At 35.5% G+C, this 17,379-nt stretch overlaps 1 protein-coding gene across 4 annotated transcripts in view; it reads right to left on the bottom strand.

Annotated features, from left to right (window-relative positions):
• Nucleotides 1-8,826: 8,826 nt before the first annotated feature.
• XIRP2 (xin actin binding repeat containing 2) overlaps nucleotides 8,827-17,379 on the bottom strand; it is a 406,258-nt gene continuing 397,705 nt past the window's right edge. For 3 of the 4 annotated variants that reach the window (XM_074215789.1, XM_074215788.1, XM_074215790.1), the window contains 2 exons: nucleotides 16,284-16,417; nucleotides 12,484-12,569 (listed from right to left, as the gene is read on the bottom strand). In XM_074215789.1, coding sequence (XP_074071890.1) covers nucleotides 16,323-16,417 — 95 coding nt within the window. In that variant the 3' untranslated portion in view covers nucleotides 12,484-12,569; nucleotides 16,284-16,322. Of the gene's footprint in view, nucleotides 12,570-16,283; nucleotides 16,418-17,379 lie in introns of all 4 variants that reach the window. The other variant, XM_074215791.1, reaches the window with a different exon arrangement.

Here is a 17,379-nt window from a genome sequence, read left to right on the forward strand (position 1 = left end):
GACAGCTTTTCAGAAGGTGCAATATAAATTAAGAGGATGTCATTCTCATTTATTACTAGGGTTCTTGTCTTCCTTTAACTTGTTCAATCTTTAGTATATAAAACTGTTGTTATAGTTATTGACCAAAAGTCAAATAATACTAGACCAGATGAAAAATATTAGGAAGAGTGTAAGAAATAGGCTATCCTGAGAATTAGGTTGATGTGGTTTCTATATAACAAGACACATCTTTTACCAATATTTAACACTTTGAATAATGTATATTTACTCTTTAGCATAGTGATAGCAAGATATATATACTATAAAAAAGATCCATAATAATCTTTTATTTAAAATTTAGATTAATTTTCTAAAAACTTTATGACCTTAAAATACTTATTATTTAAAATATTCTTTTGACACTGTTGAAGTATAGTTTTATTCACTGAAGGCAGAAAGAGAAAGGATAAATCCAACATCACAGATGTGAATAATAGAACCCTGGAACATCAGAATGTTATCTAGACCTGTTCCCTGATAACAGGAAGAAGAACTTAAATTATACTAAACTGGACATTGTCTAATATAAAAAAAAAACTTCAATGTATTATTCAACATGGTGATTTTTATACTTTATAAAATCACTCTCGCTTTTACTTATTCCTAAGCAACAATTATTAGACTTCTAAAACAATTTCTTCTCCAAATTAACACTAATATACCTATGTTTGATGATAGCACTCTGAAGTGAGCATTCTTAATATTGCCCTTGTTACTTCCATTATTTTACTTTTATTTACTAATTTTTTCTTAATTTTTAAAGCTTAAAAGTACTAAAGAAAATAACAATAGCAAACACAAAAAGCAAACCACCACTTCTATTTAAATTAATTTGGTTACATAGGTATGCTCAGTTTTTTTTTTTCATTCAGATGGATTCCTTGGTGCTCTATTTAGAGAATTTCTTTTTATTTATTTATCTATTTATTATTTATTTATTTGTTTGTTTTTTTGTTTATTGATTGATTTTGTTTCCATGTTGTACATCAATCCAAATTGAGTGTGATGAGAGAGAGAAATCACATCCCCAAGGAAGAAACAAAAATTATAAGAGATAACAAGATCAGACAATAAGATATCTGTTTTTTTTCTAAATTGAAGGGAATAGTCCTTGAAATTTATTCAAACTTACAGATCTTTATCTGAATACGGATGGTATTCTCCATTGCAGACAGCCCCAAATTGTCTCTGATCGTTGTGCTGATGGAACGAGCAAGTCCATCAAGGTTGAACATCACCCCCATGTTGCTGATAGGGTGTACAGTGTTTTTCTGGTTCTGTTCATCTCACTCAGCATCAGTTCATGCAAATTCCTCCAGGCTTCCCTGAATTCCCATCCCTCCTTGTTTCTAATAAAGCAATAGTGTTCCATGACAAACATATACCGCAATTTCCTAAGCCATTCCCCAATTGAAGGACATTTACTTGATTTCCAATTCTTTGCCACCACAAACAGGGCTGCTATGAATATTTTTGTACAAGTGATGTTTTTTACCCTTTTTCATCATCTATTTAGAGAAATTCTAGAGAACTTTTAGGAATCACTAAAAAAAATACTCAGAGTATAAGTTCTCCCATGGTTCTACTGAAACCAGTTACACTGTTGGTAGCTTGTATCTGATATTTATGCATTTTTTTTAGATTTTCTTTATCACTGCTCTATGTTTATTGATCCATCTTTTAACATTCACCTGGCACTTTTCCTTGGTTTCCCAATACATTTTACAAAATGAAGAAAATTTATTTCACTTCTTTTTCTTTTTATTGTCTCTGCTTACCTTCTTGCTTACATTAATTCCCAGGGTTTCGGGGCCATTTTGAGATAGTCATTGAGAAGAAAATCAGAATGAAAATCTACCATTATAATTTCTAGTTACTGGGAAATGAAAATACTTTAGAAACCACTTTAGGAATGTACATTAGGGGCAGCTAGGTGTCGTAGTGGATAAAGCACCGGCCTTGGAGTCAGGAGTACCTGGATTCAAATCTGGTCTCAGACACATAATAATTACCTAGCTGTGTGGCCTTGGGCAAGCCACCTAACCCCATTTGCCTTGCAAAAAAAACCTAAAAAAAAAGGAATGTACATCAGGAAAAATATCTAGAAAGAATAATCAAGAGACAAGAGCTACTTATCAACTGATAGAATAAGAAGGCAGGTTCTTAAAAATATCTCACTGCTCAAGTAATATAGAGATGCTCAGGAAGTATGTTTCCCAGCCAAAAGAATGTGTTATTCTGTGTCCTGAACTTATCACTTGGTTTGTATTATGAAAGTTGCAAAAATAAGACATTAAACTCAAAAACTATATAATAAATGCAAATCTTGAACATTACAATTTTAAATAAATCTTATTAATAAGAGAACAGAATTTGGTGTAATATGGAACAAGCTTTGGACTCTTTGGGTTTCTGGTTACAAAAGACAATCTAAAAGCTTCATTATAAATTTCCCTCAGTAGAACTCCATCAGTTGTATTTATTTATTTATTTTTATTCATTTTTATTTGTTTAGATTTTTTTTTTGCAAGGCAAATGAGGTTAGGTGGCTTGCCCAAGGCCACACAGCTAGGTAATTATTAAGTGTCTGAGACCAGATTTGAACCCAGGTACTCCTGACTCCAAGGCCGGTGCTTTATCCACTATGCCACCTAGCCGCCCAAATCAGTTGTACTTAGATGATATCTCAAGGACCCTTCCAGTTTGAAGACTATAATCATATCTAAAGTATCAGCCTAACCACATCACTCCCATATTCAATAAAATCCAGTGGCTCCCCATTACCTTTAAAAAATAGAAAATTGGATTGGAGATGTGACTGTGCCAGAGCAAAGGAAGTTCAGCTTCACAGGAAAAGTCCCAGGGGACCTAGGAGCTGCAGCTCCTGGCAGCAGAAGCAGTTTCCTGAACTGCATCCCAGGAGCACAAAGCTAAACTTTGAAGATCAGCAGGGAAACCTCTGCCACAGTGAGCACAAAATCCAGGCCCTCAGTACAGTCACAGCACTCAGTGCGGACATGGCAGCCCAGATCCAGGAAATGGAAGTAGGCCCATGGAGTCGCCCAGCAGAAGCTTCCAGGTAGTTGCACCCGGAGTGTTCAGCCCCTGGAAGGTAAGGGAGTAGAGGGGGACTGCTGAGATCTGTCCTCTGTCCCTGGAACAGGACTCTGGATCTCTGACCACATTCAGACCCTGGTTGCAGTCTAGCCCCCCCCCATAGAGCAGGGGACCTCCCTCCACAGCCCCGTGGCAGAGGAGTGAGCTTGTGGTCATTCATAGACCAGAAGAACAGTCAGAGCCTCACACACTGAGGTCCTTGTGGGGGTGTCCCAATAATACTCAAAGCTTAGGAAGCACCCCCAAACCAGGCACAGGCTGGGGAAATGAGTAAACAGGAAAAAAAGGAACCTATCCATACACAATTACTTTGGTCCCATGGAGGACAAAAATACTCAATCTGAAGATGAGAAAGTCCAAGCTTCTGCATATTAATACTCCAAGAAATATAGAAGTTGGGCTAAGGTGATGACAGAGCTCAAAAAAGATTTTGAAAATCAAGTAAAGGAGATAGAAGAAAAATTGGGAAGAGAAATCAGAGAGATGCAGGAAAAACATGAAATTGAAGTCTGCAGCTTAGTCAAGGAGATCCAAAAAATGCTGAAGAAAATAACATGTTCAAAACCAGCTTAGGTCAAAGGGATAAAAGAGTTTTAAACGTTATTGAGGCGAAGAATGCTTTACAAAGCAGAATTGAGGGGGAAGAGACAAGATGGTTGCATGAAGGCAGCATTCCCCAACAATTCTGACCCCCATAAAACAAAGGATGGCTCTAGCCAAAATTTAAAGGGGCAGAACCCACAGAAAGATGGAGTGATATATTTTCCCAGTCCAAGATAACTTAGAAGTTCCACTGGAAAGGTGTGCTTCACCAGGACCAGGGGTTGGAAAAAAAGCTGCTGCGCAGCCCAACCCAGCACAGCCCAGCCCAGCCCAGAGATCATTGGCAACAGTTTGAAGGGGTGGTGACAGAACTCTGCTGCACCTGGGTGAGCATGGAGTGAGGACCACCAGCTGCAGAGCCTGCAGGGAGAATCAGGAGAAAACAGCCTGCACCCCTAGAGACTGTAAAGGAAGTCTGCAGAGATTTCTCTGCTCTTCCTGGGGTAGGACTCTGCAATTTGCCTGCACTCAGACCCAGGTTACAGTTTGGGCTTCCATACTAAGATAGCTGGATCCAGCCTTATAGCACCAGGGCAGAGGGCAGAGCCATTGGTCATCTACATATCAAATCACATGGGCTAGAGAGCATAAGACTTTGGAGGAATAAAGGTCCCAGTGTCCCCAAAAAACCCAACCCCAAAGCCTTGGAAGTGCTGTAAATTAGTCTTGGGTTGAGGAAATTAGTAAACAACAGAAAAAAAGAAGAATCTGACCATAAAGAATTACTTTAGTCCCATGGAAGATCAAAACACATACTCAGATGATGACAAAATTGAAGCTTCAGTATCCAAAACCTCCAAGAGAAATAAGAAATGGGCTCAGACTGTGGATGAGCTCAGAAAAGACTTTGAAAAGCAATTAAGGGAGGTGGAGGAAAAATTGGGAGGAGAAATGAGAGCAATGCAGAAAAATCATGAAAACCAAATCAAAAGCTTGGTGAAAGATATACAAAAAAATACTGAAGAAAATAATATGTTAAAAACCAGTTTAGGCCTATGGAAAAAAACAAAACAAAAGGCAAATGAGGAGAAGAATGCTTTAAAAAGCAGAATTGGCCAGCTGGAAAAGGAGATTAAAAAAGCTCTCTGAAGAAAATAACTCCTTCAAATGCAAAATGGAACTAAAGGAAGCTGACGATTTTGCAAAAAAGCAGGAAGAAATAAAACTCTTCCAAAAAAGTCAAAAATTAGAAGAAAATGTGAAATATTTCATTGGAAAAACAAGCAACCTTGAAAACAGATCCAGAAGAAATAATTTGAAACTTATTGGACTACCTGAAAGCCATGACCAGAAGAGCCTAGATTTCATTTTTCAAGAAATGATACAGCAAAATTTCCCTGAGATCCTATAAACTGAGGGTAAAATAGAAATTGAGAGAATCTACTGGTCACCCCCAAGAGATCCCAAAAGAAAAACTTCCAGGAATATTATAGCCAAATTCCAAAACTACCAAATCAAAGAGAAAATTCTAAAAGCTGCCAGAAACAGACAATTCAACTACTGAGGCTCCATAGTTAGGATTACACAGGGTCTGGCAGCATCTACATTATGGGCTCATAGGGATTGGAATATGATATTCTGGAAGGCAAAAGATTTTGGTTTACAACCAAGAATCAACTACCCGACAAAACCGAACATCCTCTTTCATGGGGAAAAAAACAGATTTTAAATGAAACAGGGAGACTTTCAAACTTTCCTAACGAGATGACCAGAGTTGAACAGAAAGTTTGATCTCCATGTACAGGACTGGTGAACCATAGAGGGAGTGGAAGAGAAGGACTAAGTATGAGGAACTTCATGATATTGAACTGTTTATATTCCTGCATGGGAAGAAGATATTGATAACCATATGAACTTTCTCATTTGTAAGAGCTGTTTAGAAGGAGCAAATATAGACAGGACATAGTAAAGAGTGGAATATAATGGTATGATGTGGTAAAGGGATGGAGTCAATGGGCAATGGGGGAAAGTACTGGGAGGAAGGAAAAGGAGATGAAGAAGAAGCTGAAAGACTTTACATAACAGTCAAAAAAAAGCTTTTTCAATGGAGGAGAGGGGCAAAGGCAAGAGGGAATAAGTGAACCTTCATTCTAATTGGAAATGGCTCAGAGAAGAAAATGACATGCACACTTAAAAGGGTGAGGAAATTTATCTTGCTCTGGATAAGGATGGGAGGAAAGGGATGGGAAGAGGGGGAATAGGTGATAGAAGAGATGGAAAATTGAGGGAGAGGGTAGGTACTCAGATGCACATACTTTTGTACAGGGCTAGCATGGAAGGAGAAAGAGAACAGAATAATGAGAGTGGGGAGAAATAGAGTGGAGGTACAGCTAGTAATAGCAATTGAGGAAAAAATATTGAAGCTACTCCTCTGGTGGACTTATGATAGGGAAAGCAACTCACCCCAGAGACAGAGCCACTAAAATCTGAACACAGACTAAAGTACATTTCTCTCTCTCTCTCTATTCTTGAGGTTTCCTATCTTCTGGGGTGGGTGGAGTTTAGGTTTATTCTTATGTTTACTCTTATAACATTCAATTTACATCAATGTATGGCATGGAAACAATGTAAAGACTGTCAGACAGCGGGGGGGGGTGAGGGAGGAGGGGGGAATTGTGGAATTCAGAGCCTTAAAAAAACGATAGGTGCATATTACTATTGTATATAATTGGAAAACAAATAAAATGTTAAAAAAAAGCAGAATTGATCAGATGGGAAAGGAGATAAGAAAATCTTTCTGAGGAGAACAAATCCTTCAGATGTAGAATGGAGCTAAAGGAAACTGATTACTTTGTTAGAAATAAGACACAATATTTCAGCACCAAAAGAATGAAAACTTAGAAGAATATGTGAAATATCTCATTGAAAAAACAACTGATTTGGAAAACAGATTCAGGAAAGATAATTTAAAAATTATTGGGACACCTGAAAGTCAGTGTATCAGGAAAAGAGCCTTGACATCATTTTTAAAGAATTCTTACAGGAAAATTGCCCTGATGTCCTAGAAGTAGAGGGTAAAATAGAAATTGAGAGAAGCCACCGATCTTCCCTGGAAAGAGATCCAAAAAACCCCAACTCTCAGGAATATTATAGCCAAGTTACAGAACTCCCAAGTCAAAGACAAAATATTACAAGCAGTCAGAAGGACACAATTCAATGATTGTGGAGCTACAGTCAGGATCACACAGGACTTAGCAGAAACTACATTAAGAGCTTTAGGGCTTGGAATATAGTATTCCAGAAGGCAAAAGAGCTTGGAATGCAACCAAGAATCAATTACCCAGCAAAACTGAACATCTTCTTCCAGGGGAAAAGATGGAATTTCAGTGAAGCAGGAGAATTTCAAATGTTCCTATTGAACAGAAAGTTTGACCTTCAAATACAGGACTCAGGTGAAACATAGAGAGTAGAGGAGAAGGGTAAATTATGAGGGACTTAATGATGATGATCTGTGTGTATTCCTGCATGGAAAGATGATACTGATAATACTCACATAAACCTTCTCATTTAATAGAGCAGGTAGGAGCTTTTATAGGTAAAGCACAGGAGAGAATTGAATTTGAAGATAGAGTGTCAAAATGGAGTCAATAGGTGAAAGGGAAATGTACTGGGAATAAGAGAAAGCAGAGGTAGAATAAGCTAAGATATTTCATATAAAAGATATTTCATGTAGCTTTTGCAATGATATGGAAGTGGGGGAAGGCAAGGGGGAATAAGGCAACCTTCATTCTCATCAGAAATGGACCAGAGAGAAAACAGCATGCACACTCAATAAGGTATAGACATCTAGAGGAAAAAGGAAAGAAAGGGGAAAGGGGGAAGGGGGTGATGTGGGTGATAGAGAAGAGGGTAGATCATAGGAGAGGGTAGTCAGATACAATGCATTTTTTTTTTACTCTTTGCATGGTCCTGGGATTAGCTGCCCTGACTGGGTTCATGGGGCCAGATGGTTGCTGGCTTTCTGGAGTGGGATGTGGGCTTGGGGTCTCCTGGCCCCAAGGCTGGTGCTCTGTCTGCTTCACCACTCGGCTGCCCCATAGAATGTTTTTGAAGAGGCACAGAGTGAAAGGAGAGAGAAAATATAATAGATGGTAAGTGAGGAGGATTGGATGGAGTTACAATCAGCAACAACAACTGTGGAAAATATGGAAGTAACTTCTATGATGGACTTATGATAAATAATGTGATTCACCTGAGACAGAGCTGATGGTATCCCAACACAGACTGAAACATCTTTTTTATCTTTCTTAATTTCTCATGAGGTTTTATATTTTCATGGGGGAGGGGGTATTATGTTTGCTCTTAATACTATTTTAGTAATGTGTAAATAAAAATAAAGTAGAAACTTCACTGACTTTTAAAGCCTTTCATGATAAAGCACTTATTACTTTTCCAGTATTCCCTTTTATTCCTCTTCCATAAATTCTGCGATCTTGATCATCCTGCTTCTCCTCACATAATATTGTTCATCTCACAATTCCAGGCATTTTGATTATCTATGCCTTAAGTCAGGCATTCTGTGCATTCTTATTCTATCTTCTGATTTCTTTCAAATTTCATTTATAATTCCTTCTTGATCTTTTTAAATACTAATGACTTCCTTCTGTTCTCTAATCTATTCTATATTTTGTAAAAACTTATTTGTATATTATCTCTCCCATTAGACTATAAGCTTCTTGAGAGCAGGGATTTTGAAGAGTAATAGAAAGGGGAAGGATTGTGTTTTGCTTTTTTCCCCCTTACCTTTCCTTGCATCTCTAGCACTTAGGATAGTGCCTGGCTTATAAAAGACACTTAATGCTGTTGATTTGATCTTCAACATGTATTGTTGCCCTAAGATAGCAATACTTCTGTGCCTAATACTTTAAAAAATGTTAAATTCAGTTATGTCATGTCTTCAATAGTGAACACATAATTCAAATTGATTTTTTTAATTATGAAGATGATAATGAATTTGAAGATAAAACATCTTCAAAGAAAATAGTCATTGATTGGAGAATGGCTGAAGAAAATGAGGCATATTCATTAATAGAATACCATTTTGTTGTAAGAAGAATTTATAGAAGCACAGGAAGCATTATATGAACTGATACACACACATAAACATATACAATTACATCCAGATATGTAAAATTATGATAATGCAAACAAAACCAACACTGGTAGGTAGAATTTATTTCTTGAATTTTATAAAAATAGTCGAACGAGTTAATATGGTTAGTTTTGATCCAGGAGAAAAAAATGAAACTTTTTGTAGAGGGATGAGATACTGAGTATAAAAAGCTTCTATAAAAAATGACTGCTTAATTTGTTTTTCTCAAAGGAGAAGGCCTCATTCAACAGATGGGGAGATATTGGGAATGATTAAGGCATAAATTTTTACTTAAATTTTGACAAATAATTTTAGTAAATACTTCCTCTTTCCCTGGACTTGGAATAAGGGGAGCTGGCTATAAATTCCAGTTTTGCCACTATGTGAGCTAGGAAAAGTTCCTTTACTCTCTGAGCTTCAGTTTCCTCATCTCCAAAGTGAGAAATGAAAAAGATGGTCTCAAAGTTTATACAAATCTATGATCATAAAACTTATGACTTTCTCCAGTTAAAGACAAATGCTTGGTTTATGTTTAATCATATCTCATGATATACAACCACACACACACACACACACACACACACACACACACACACAAATAAATCTGTCTTTGGAAATGAAATATTTGGAAATCATAACATGAACCTTTTTTTTTTTTTTAGATTTTTGCAAGGCAATGGGGTTAAGTGGCTTGCCCAAGGCCACACAGCTAGGTAATTATGAAGTGTCTGAGGCTGTATTTGAACTCAGGTACTCCTGACTCCAGGGCTGGTGCTCTATCCACTGTACTAACTAGCCGCCCCCAACATGAACTATTTAATTGATTTCTGATGTCCCCCAAATTTTATATTGTTTAAGCATGAATGATTTTTATATAATGCTGTGTCACTAACAATAGGGAAAGAGCAATACAATAATTTGATACAAATAATGAATTTGTTATACCAGTTCTGTAGTTTGCTATTATCTAAGCAGAACTGTATAACATTTGACTAAAAGTGGTTAAAATGTAGGTCATAGAAATGTATTTAGAAAGCATTAGAAAGAAAGAACACAGAAATATACTGTATTTTTAAGGGGGAAAAATATTTGAGACCCTTGCTGCTTCTTTACTCAGGCAGAAAATCAAAGGTTTATGTTTACTTAATGGAATCTGTATTGGGGCCTTCTTTTATGCAAGCGCACACCTAATTAACTGTTAAGCCATGCACTGAAGTCAACACTATTCTTTATACATAAACTTCAAACACATTTTAGAAAAAAGTACAAGTCGGGAGAAAATTCAAAACTCAGATTTGAGAAGATTTTTTTTTTTATTGTTTCACAGTTAGGTAACATATATTCTATTCGTTCATGCAATCAAGATAAAATAAAACTTGGTATTCCTTATAAGTACTGAGAAAAAGTATTGAAAACAATAATATGGTTTAATTTTCACATAATTATCTGATTTGCAATAATACATTGTGAATAACACTAAAATAACAAGTATGTTTCCCAGTTAGTTGATTCTCCAGTATTACATTTTTGTTCTATCATCATCCTCAGTACTAAATTTGTTCTGTTAATATATTTAACTGAACTATCTCTAAAATTTCTTCCTGATTTTATTTGAGATTACACATAGCAAACATTTGAAAATTGTAATATAATTTCCATTTTTAAACCAGATAGCAAAATGGGAAAACCCTGTGAGACATACTTATCTCTAATAAACAAACCAAAACAAATGTTCATATTTTATTATGGAATAAAATTTACTTAAAGTTAAAATATTAAGTGAAAAATAGTTATGGATATGAAAAGTTTACTTTTGTCTTGCACACCAGGTGCTATACTTTTCTTTTCTGCTGGCATTTTAAAGATTAGCAAGGAAGTTTTATGTGAATCAGTTCAACAGCTACTTCATCAGATTATTTCTAGTCTATGAATATATAGTTTAATGTAGACTGACAGCAGTTATTTAATTTTCTTTGTGGACATTTTAGGGAAGAAATAAGAATTAAATATGAAAAAATCAGCTAATTAATGCAAGAAAAATATTTCTTTATGATAAATATGATACTTCTGTCAATATACTAAGTTCAATAAGAGCTTCTGATAAATGACTATTAAATCAATCTAAAATACTTAACATGGACATAGATGTAAACTTCTATATTTTGCATGTGTCTGCATGTCAGTGTTACCCAACTTTTATTCAGTATCATTGTAGCACCTATTCCTTTTAATTTGCTCTTCAATAGTGAGTGACTCAAAATGCACCTCATTTTTAGAAGGTGATGCCAGTGGCACTGCTCTACCTTGAGAGTTCTGAGAATCAAAACTTGTTCTATCACTGTATGACACTTCTGTATTTTCATCTTGACAGTGACTCTTATTATTCTGATATTCTTTTTCATAAAAGCCCAAAGTAGTTTTAATTGTATCTACAGATTGTAAAAGGCTTGTGTCTAAAATTGATTCCTCCTTTTTGGAAAAGGAAGGCATTTTCACAGTTTTAGTGAAAAGAAAAGGTAATTTTGAGTCACGTTTGGTATTTTCTCTGATCACCCATTCAGTTTTGAAAGGTAATGATGCAGGGGTAGTGGCTGCTTTGGACAGTAATCCACTGTCGGGAACAGATTTTGGAGAAAAAATAGCTTGAACAGATTGATCAGTATGACCCACATGGTCTCTGGGATTCTGTTTGTTAGATAACACAGTTAAAACTTCCCTGGAGTGACTTTTTTCAGACTCAAATATATCAAGTAATTCTGAAATCCTAGACCCACTTTCCAACTTTTCAAATTCATATTCAGATGCTGTGTGTTTTGTCTCACTTGATCCTGATAATATATTAAGCCCATCGAAGACAGATGACTTCTGCCTACAATTGTTCAGATGTGAGAATGCTACATAATTATTATTATTATTCTTATTCAAATTCTCTTTACGATTTTCTAGCACCGCCTCATCAGTGTTAGTAACCTGTAAAACTTCTGCACCACCAGGCTCATTAATTTTTTCATTTTTCTCTTTCTCAGCACTCTGCACAGCCATGTTAATGCTGTCATTAAGATCCATTTCACTTTTCCTCCTGTCCTCAGAAACTCCAGTCTCGTTCACTTTCTCTTGCACATGCCTATTTTCTTCCTTCTCTTCTCTCCTTGTCTCACATGTTTTCATCTCAGTGATTCCTAAAACATTATCCTTTTGATATATATGGATAGGTTGCTGATATGGTTGCAAAGTAGGAATGCCATCTCTCTCTTTCCATTTGCCTTCTGCAAAATTACCATTTTCTAACTTTGGTTCACTTTTATCTTCTAGGGAATGGTCAGGAGACAAAGAGGTAATGATATCAGGGGGCCATTTTGGTTTACTCATTTTGAGATCATCTTCAATAGTAAAGGGTTTCCTAGGCGTTTCATTATATGGAGGCCAGGTAATTTTCAGTTTGCCCCTCTCACTGGACTTTTTCAAATTCTCTCCATTGCTTGAATTTGCATGCTGACTGAGAACATCAAGTGTTTGGAGTGTTGCTGGCATGTTCTTACTTAGATCTATTTCTTCTTTATGAACAAAGTCCCCTGAACTGCTTTGATTTTTACAGCGCCATCTCTCTTTATGTGGCTTGTGTCCAAAACCTTCATCATAATTTCCTTTAGATTTGAAAAGTTGCTTAAAATGAGGTTTACAGTAAATCTGTCCATGGAGTGATGCATAATTTCCCAAGCTGTCAAAACGGAGAAAAAAAACCAACAGTCCTTACACTATGTTGCATATCTACTGAAACTAACAAAGTACGGAACAGTTAAAATTACATGACCCAGGAGCAGTTAGGTGGCACAGTGGATAGAGCACCAACCCTGGAGTCAGGAAGACCTGAGTTCAAATATGACCTCAGACACTTATTACTTAGCTGTATGACCCTGGGCAAGTCATTTAACCCCATTGCCTTGCCCAAATATATATATTATATATATATATATACACATACATATATATGTATATGTATACATACATACATACACATATGTATATATACATATTTTATTTAGTATGAAAATTTATTTAGTTGAAAAATGGCTATTTGAAAGAATTAAAAATAAAGTATCTTGGTTAATTTAAGGTTTACTATGTTTAATGCCAATTTAAAAAACATCAGGATACTGTACTGATTTACTTACCACTAAAACTTAAAATTATAATAACCATAACACTTACTTCTCTTTAATTATCAAAAAGGAGTGTGATCTTATGTTCATCATAATGAATGTTAAACTAAACTATAGGAATAGATGGAGATAACTTTAAAAATTAAGCTGTTTGAATTAATGCAACAAAATATTACATAAGTTGCTATTTTGAAAAAATCCCTAGGGGTTGGTTTCCTTATGAATGTATCTCCTTAGCAAAGTTGGACACTGGGGAGGAAAATCAGTTTTTTAAGACTTTGAGATTAGGAATAAATAGGAACTTATTATATATTTAATTGTATTCCCTGCCTTCTTTAATGGAATCTAAACCTAATGTGTATTTTAAGTAGGTTAGGCCTGAAAGTCTTTAATCAAAGTGCCATACATGGTGATAACCCCCATTTTATCATCTCAGGATGACAAGTAATTCACTCCCATTTTTACTTATCAAAAATCAGACTCATTTAAATGCATTCAGCTCAAGGGTCCTGGAAGATGAATAAATTGGGACCATATTGCTAAGCTGTGTTTGCAGTCCCAGATATTTCCCAAATGAGCTGAGTATTTTTCTGTCATTGGTGTGGCCCTAAGACTTCAATTTATACAGAGATGATTATCACCTATGGAATGCTTTAGTTCTTACAATCCACATAGTGATTATGACTTTTTTAATAGTTGCTTTTTTGACATGAACAAGGAAAGATGATCATGAATTAGAAATTGGGTTGTTAAAAGAATATTTTCTAGGAGGAAAGAAAATATCATAGCTTTTCCCCTCTCTTTTATAAGTGATGACAATGGAATTCAAGTTCTATTAGGTCTTATCACTTTGAAAAACATTTCTTTTGAAGAAAGTGATAAAAAGAATATCACTATTGCTCTGTGGAATGAAGGAATGAATTTATTCTTCCATCTGTATAAATTCTGGAGTCCTCAAGTGATACATGGCTCTCCATTTTACTCTTCCAATTGGCCATTCCATTGTTTGGACTAAAACAAATCTCACAGTAAATACCCCATTCACGCTATAGATCATGGTGCTGTCACAAGTAAGGCTACTTGTCTTTGGCACCACTACCAATTACCAGCTTCACTTCTTGTATCCTACTCAGTCTCTTCCTTTAATATTTTCTTCTATTTTATTTTCTGCCTTTCTCCTTGCCAAGGGCTTCCCACTGCAACATCTCCACCTAAATGTGCTTTCCTTATCAGAATCCTCATGTTCCATACCTTAGTCTCCCTCCCTTACTAGAAGGCAATGTAGTGTGAGAGGAGAGGGTGTTAAGAGTTGGCATCAGAGGAGCTGTTAAAGTAGAACACAAAACTGATATACATACATAATACATAACTTTGGTGAGTTATTTATTAATCCTCTTGAGGCCTGCATTTCTGTAATTGGGAAATGCAATCTAAGGCAGACTAGAAGGCCAATAAGATTGCTTCCAGACCAAATTGTATAGTCCTATGAACTTAGCTTCTCTATGTCTCGTTCTCTCAGGGCCCTGCTTTCTGTTAGACAACTACTAGTTAATCTGATAACTGAACCATGACATATTAATAGGTACAAATGAGTTAATGCAGTCTATTTAGATTTTAGTAGGGACTGGTAGAAATAATACTTTAATTCAAATCTTAACTCTTTGGTGAATACTTCAAAATTCATAGTAAACTGGCAACATTATTTTGGTATAACCCATTCTGATTCATCCTGACTACCCATTCTGACAACCCATTCTTCCTAATGCATAGCTATGGCCCTCAGTGTACTATTTCAGATTCATTCTGAGTGTGAGTTTGGACCTAGTTGTTTTTTTGTTTTTGTTTTTTTGCAGTGCAATGGGATTAAATGCCCAAGGTCACACAGCTAGGTAATTATTAAGTGTCTGAGGCCAGATTTGACCTCAGGTCCTCCAGACTCTAGGGCTAGTGCTCCATCCACTTTGCCACCTAGCTGTGCCCTGAGCCTATTTTTAAAGATAAAATTGTCTAAAGTTGAGTAGATGAATCAATTATTTCTGCTTCTTATTGACCAAAAAAATACCCTGCACTATTTGATCCATCCCTGAAGGACTTAAACAGCCTTTACCTCAAAAGTCTAGAAAATAAGAAATCAGAATCTTCCCTTAGGGTATAATGAACATTCATGAATGCCTCCAGATCCATGCAACTTCACTTAACCAGGAGGTAGTCTGGACTTAACCATTCAAAATTTGGGGGTTTGCTTTAGTTCTGTTCCTAAAAACCTAGGAATATGAATCATGGACCTGGGGTGCCAATGAACATATACAAATAGAACCCTATTTGTGATTTAGATCATAGTCATACAATAAGGAATATATGACAGAAAGTCTGTCCTTTCCCCTGGGAAGAGATTAGACTAGAAAAGTCAAGGGTATATCTTCTCTCCATTAAAGTTTTGGATCATGATGTCACCAAGGTTTTCCTTCAGATTAAGAAAAGGATCCTTATCAAATGTCAATCAAAAATGAGGTCAACAAAATCTTAATAACTGTTAAATAAGATCTATTTTGAAAGGGGATCATTTGGTCAGCCAGTATAGACCAGAGAATTGACCTCACAATAAGGAAAATCTGAATTCAAATCCTGATTGGGCCACATGCTAATTATATCATTCTTTATATGGTTAATGCCCCAGGTAGCCAATTCAGATTTTTAAATCATGGAAAAGGCACTGACTTAAATTTACAGAGGAAGTTTCTCACCAGAGCTCCCTTTATCGATGATATCATAGGTCTAATTTAAAAAATAAAAGCTGCTTCAAGGTTTGCAGGAGAAGTACAATGAAGGGTATAATGAAAGTAGGATACAGGAGAGATAACTGTTTTGTCATTTTGATTACATAAATGAAACTGGCATTCATATCTGGGGAATTCATTTATTCCCCATCCCACTTCCCTTTATAAACAAAAATTAATTGCCTACTACTCATAAGACATTGTGGTAAATGCTAAGCACAACAAAGCAAACAGCAACAGCAGCAACAGTAAGAATTTAAATAGTTCTGTCCTCAAGGAGCTTCCAAGAAGCAAAAACAGCAACTAGTAACTGAAGAGAAAGGACAAGGCCATCTCTGAAAATGTATATCATAGAATATAATTTTGTAATGTAGTAAATTGTATATAATAATTGTAGTTATAAATGTGTCTAAATGGATAGATAAGAAGAAAGACCTATCCCATAATGTTTACCTTCTCCAAAGATCAAATTATCCTTCCCACCCACCCACTTACCTCAATTTACTACTGCAATGGTGGCATCGGAAACATGATTTATGAAAAATGTTCTTGTCTGCTGCCAGGCATTCCATTGGATAAACAGTTTTTTGACAAAGTGTACACATTTCCTTGTCCTGAAGTAGAAGTTTCTAGAAGGAAAATTTTACAAAGATCATGTGACATTTTCTTCAGGCATCTCTAACAAACAATAGTTACTATCTTTTAAAAATAATTCCATGCAGATAAAGGGCATTGCCATAATTCTAATTTTCACTGTTGGTCAGTCATGCAATGTTGACCACAATGCATCTGAAGCCAATATAATTCGGTAAGACTATGTGTCTTTATATAAGCATATGACTTTGTGTATGTTAACATTTATCACTGTAATTCTACATATCATAGCTACATATCAATAACAGAAAACATGTACATTTTTTTTTTACTAAAAGTAGCATATGATGATATGTTCTGTTCGTTTAATTGATAAAATAAAAAGAAATTTCTAAAATGTTCTATATACTCCCTAATCTTCTAAGATCAATAATTCGGAACTTGTGTATTGTTTTGAATAGCAGTTGTTTTACTATAATATAGAGATATCCTTAGGGCTATTTTTGAATGTGAGACTTAGCCCAAGACTAAGTAACCTTTTGAATTCTTGTATCTGATTTTTATAATTTTTTAGTTTCCTTTCCTTTCTGTTTATCATACAAAATAGGAAACAACCCATTAGCCTCTTCTATTTGTCGTTTCAAATTTGCTCTGTGCTTAAAACATAATAACCAAATTAAAGAATTATGCATAAATTATGCTCTGAGTGAGCCCTCCTTTCCCCTTCAAAAAAAAATCTCCTATAAGCAGATAAGATTTCATACATGGATTTTGTAGTATCTATCTTGGCTGCCAAGACATGTTTTATGTTTAATGTTTGATTTTCAGTTGAGTTCCAGATAAATGTGATATTATTCTTCCTCTTAGACCTGTTTCTTTGTGTTTGCCATGTGTTTCTGAACAGAAGTTGAGCATCTGAAATTGATTAGGCAGCTTTGCTTCATTATGCCAGAAGCAAAAACATCAAGGAACAACATTAACCTGTAAAACCAGACAA

This window comes from Macrotis lagotis, chromosome 1, assembly GCF_037893015.1.
Source record: "Macrotis lagotis isolate mMagLag1 chromosome 1, bilby.v1.9.chrom.fasta, whole genome shotgun sequence".
Lineage (NCBI taxonomy): Eukaryota > Metazoa > Chordata > Mammalia > Peramelemorphia > Peramelidae > Macrotis > Macrotis lagotis.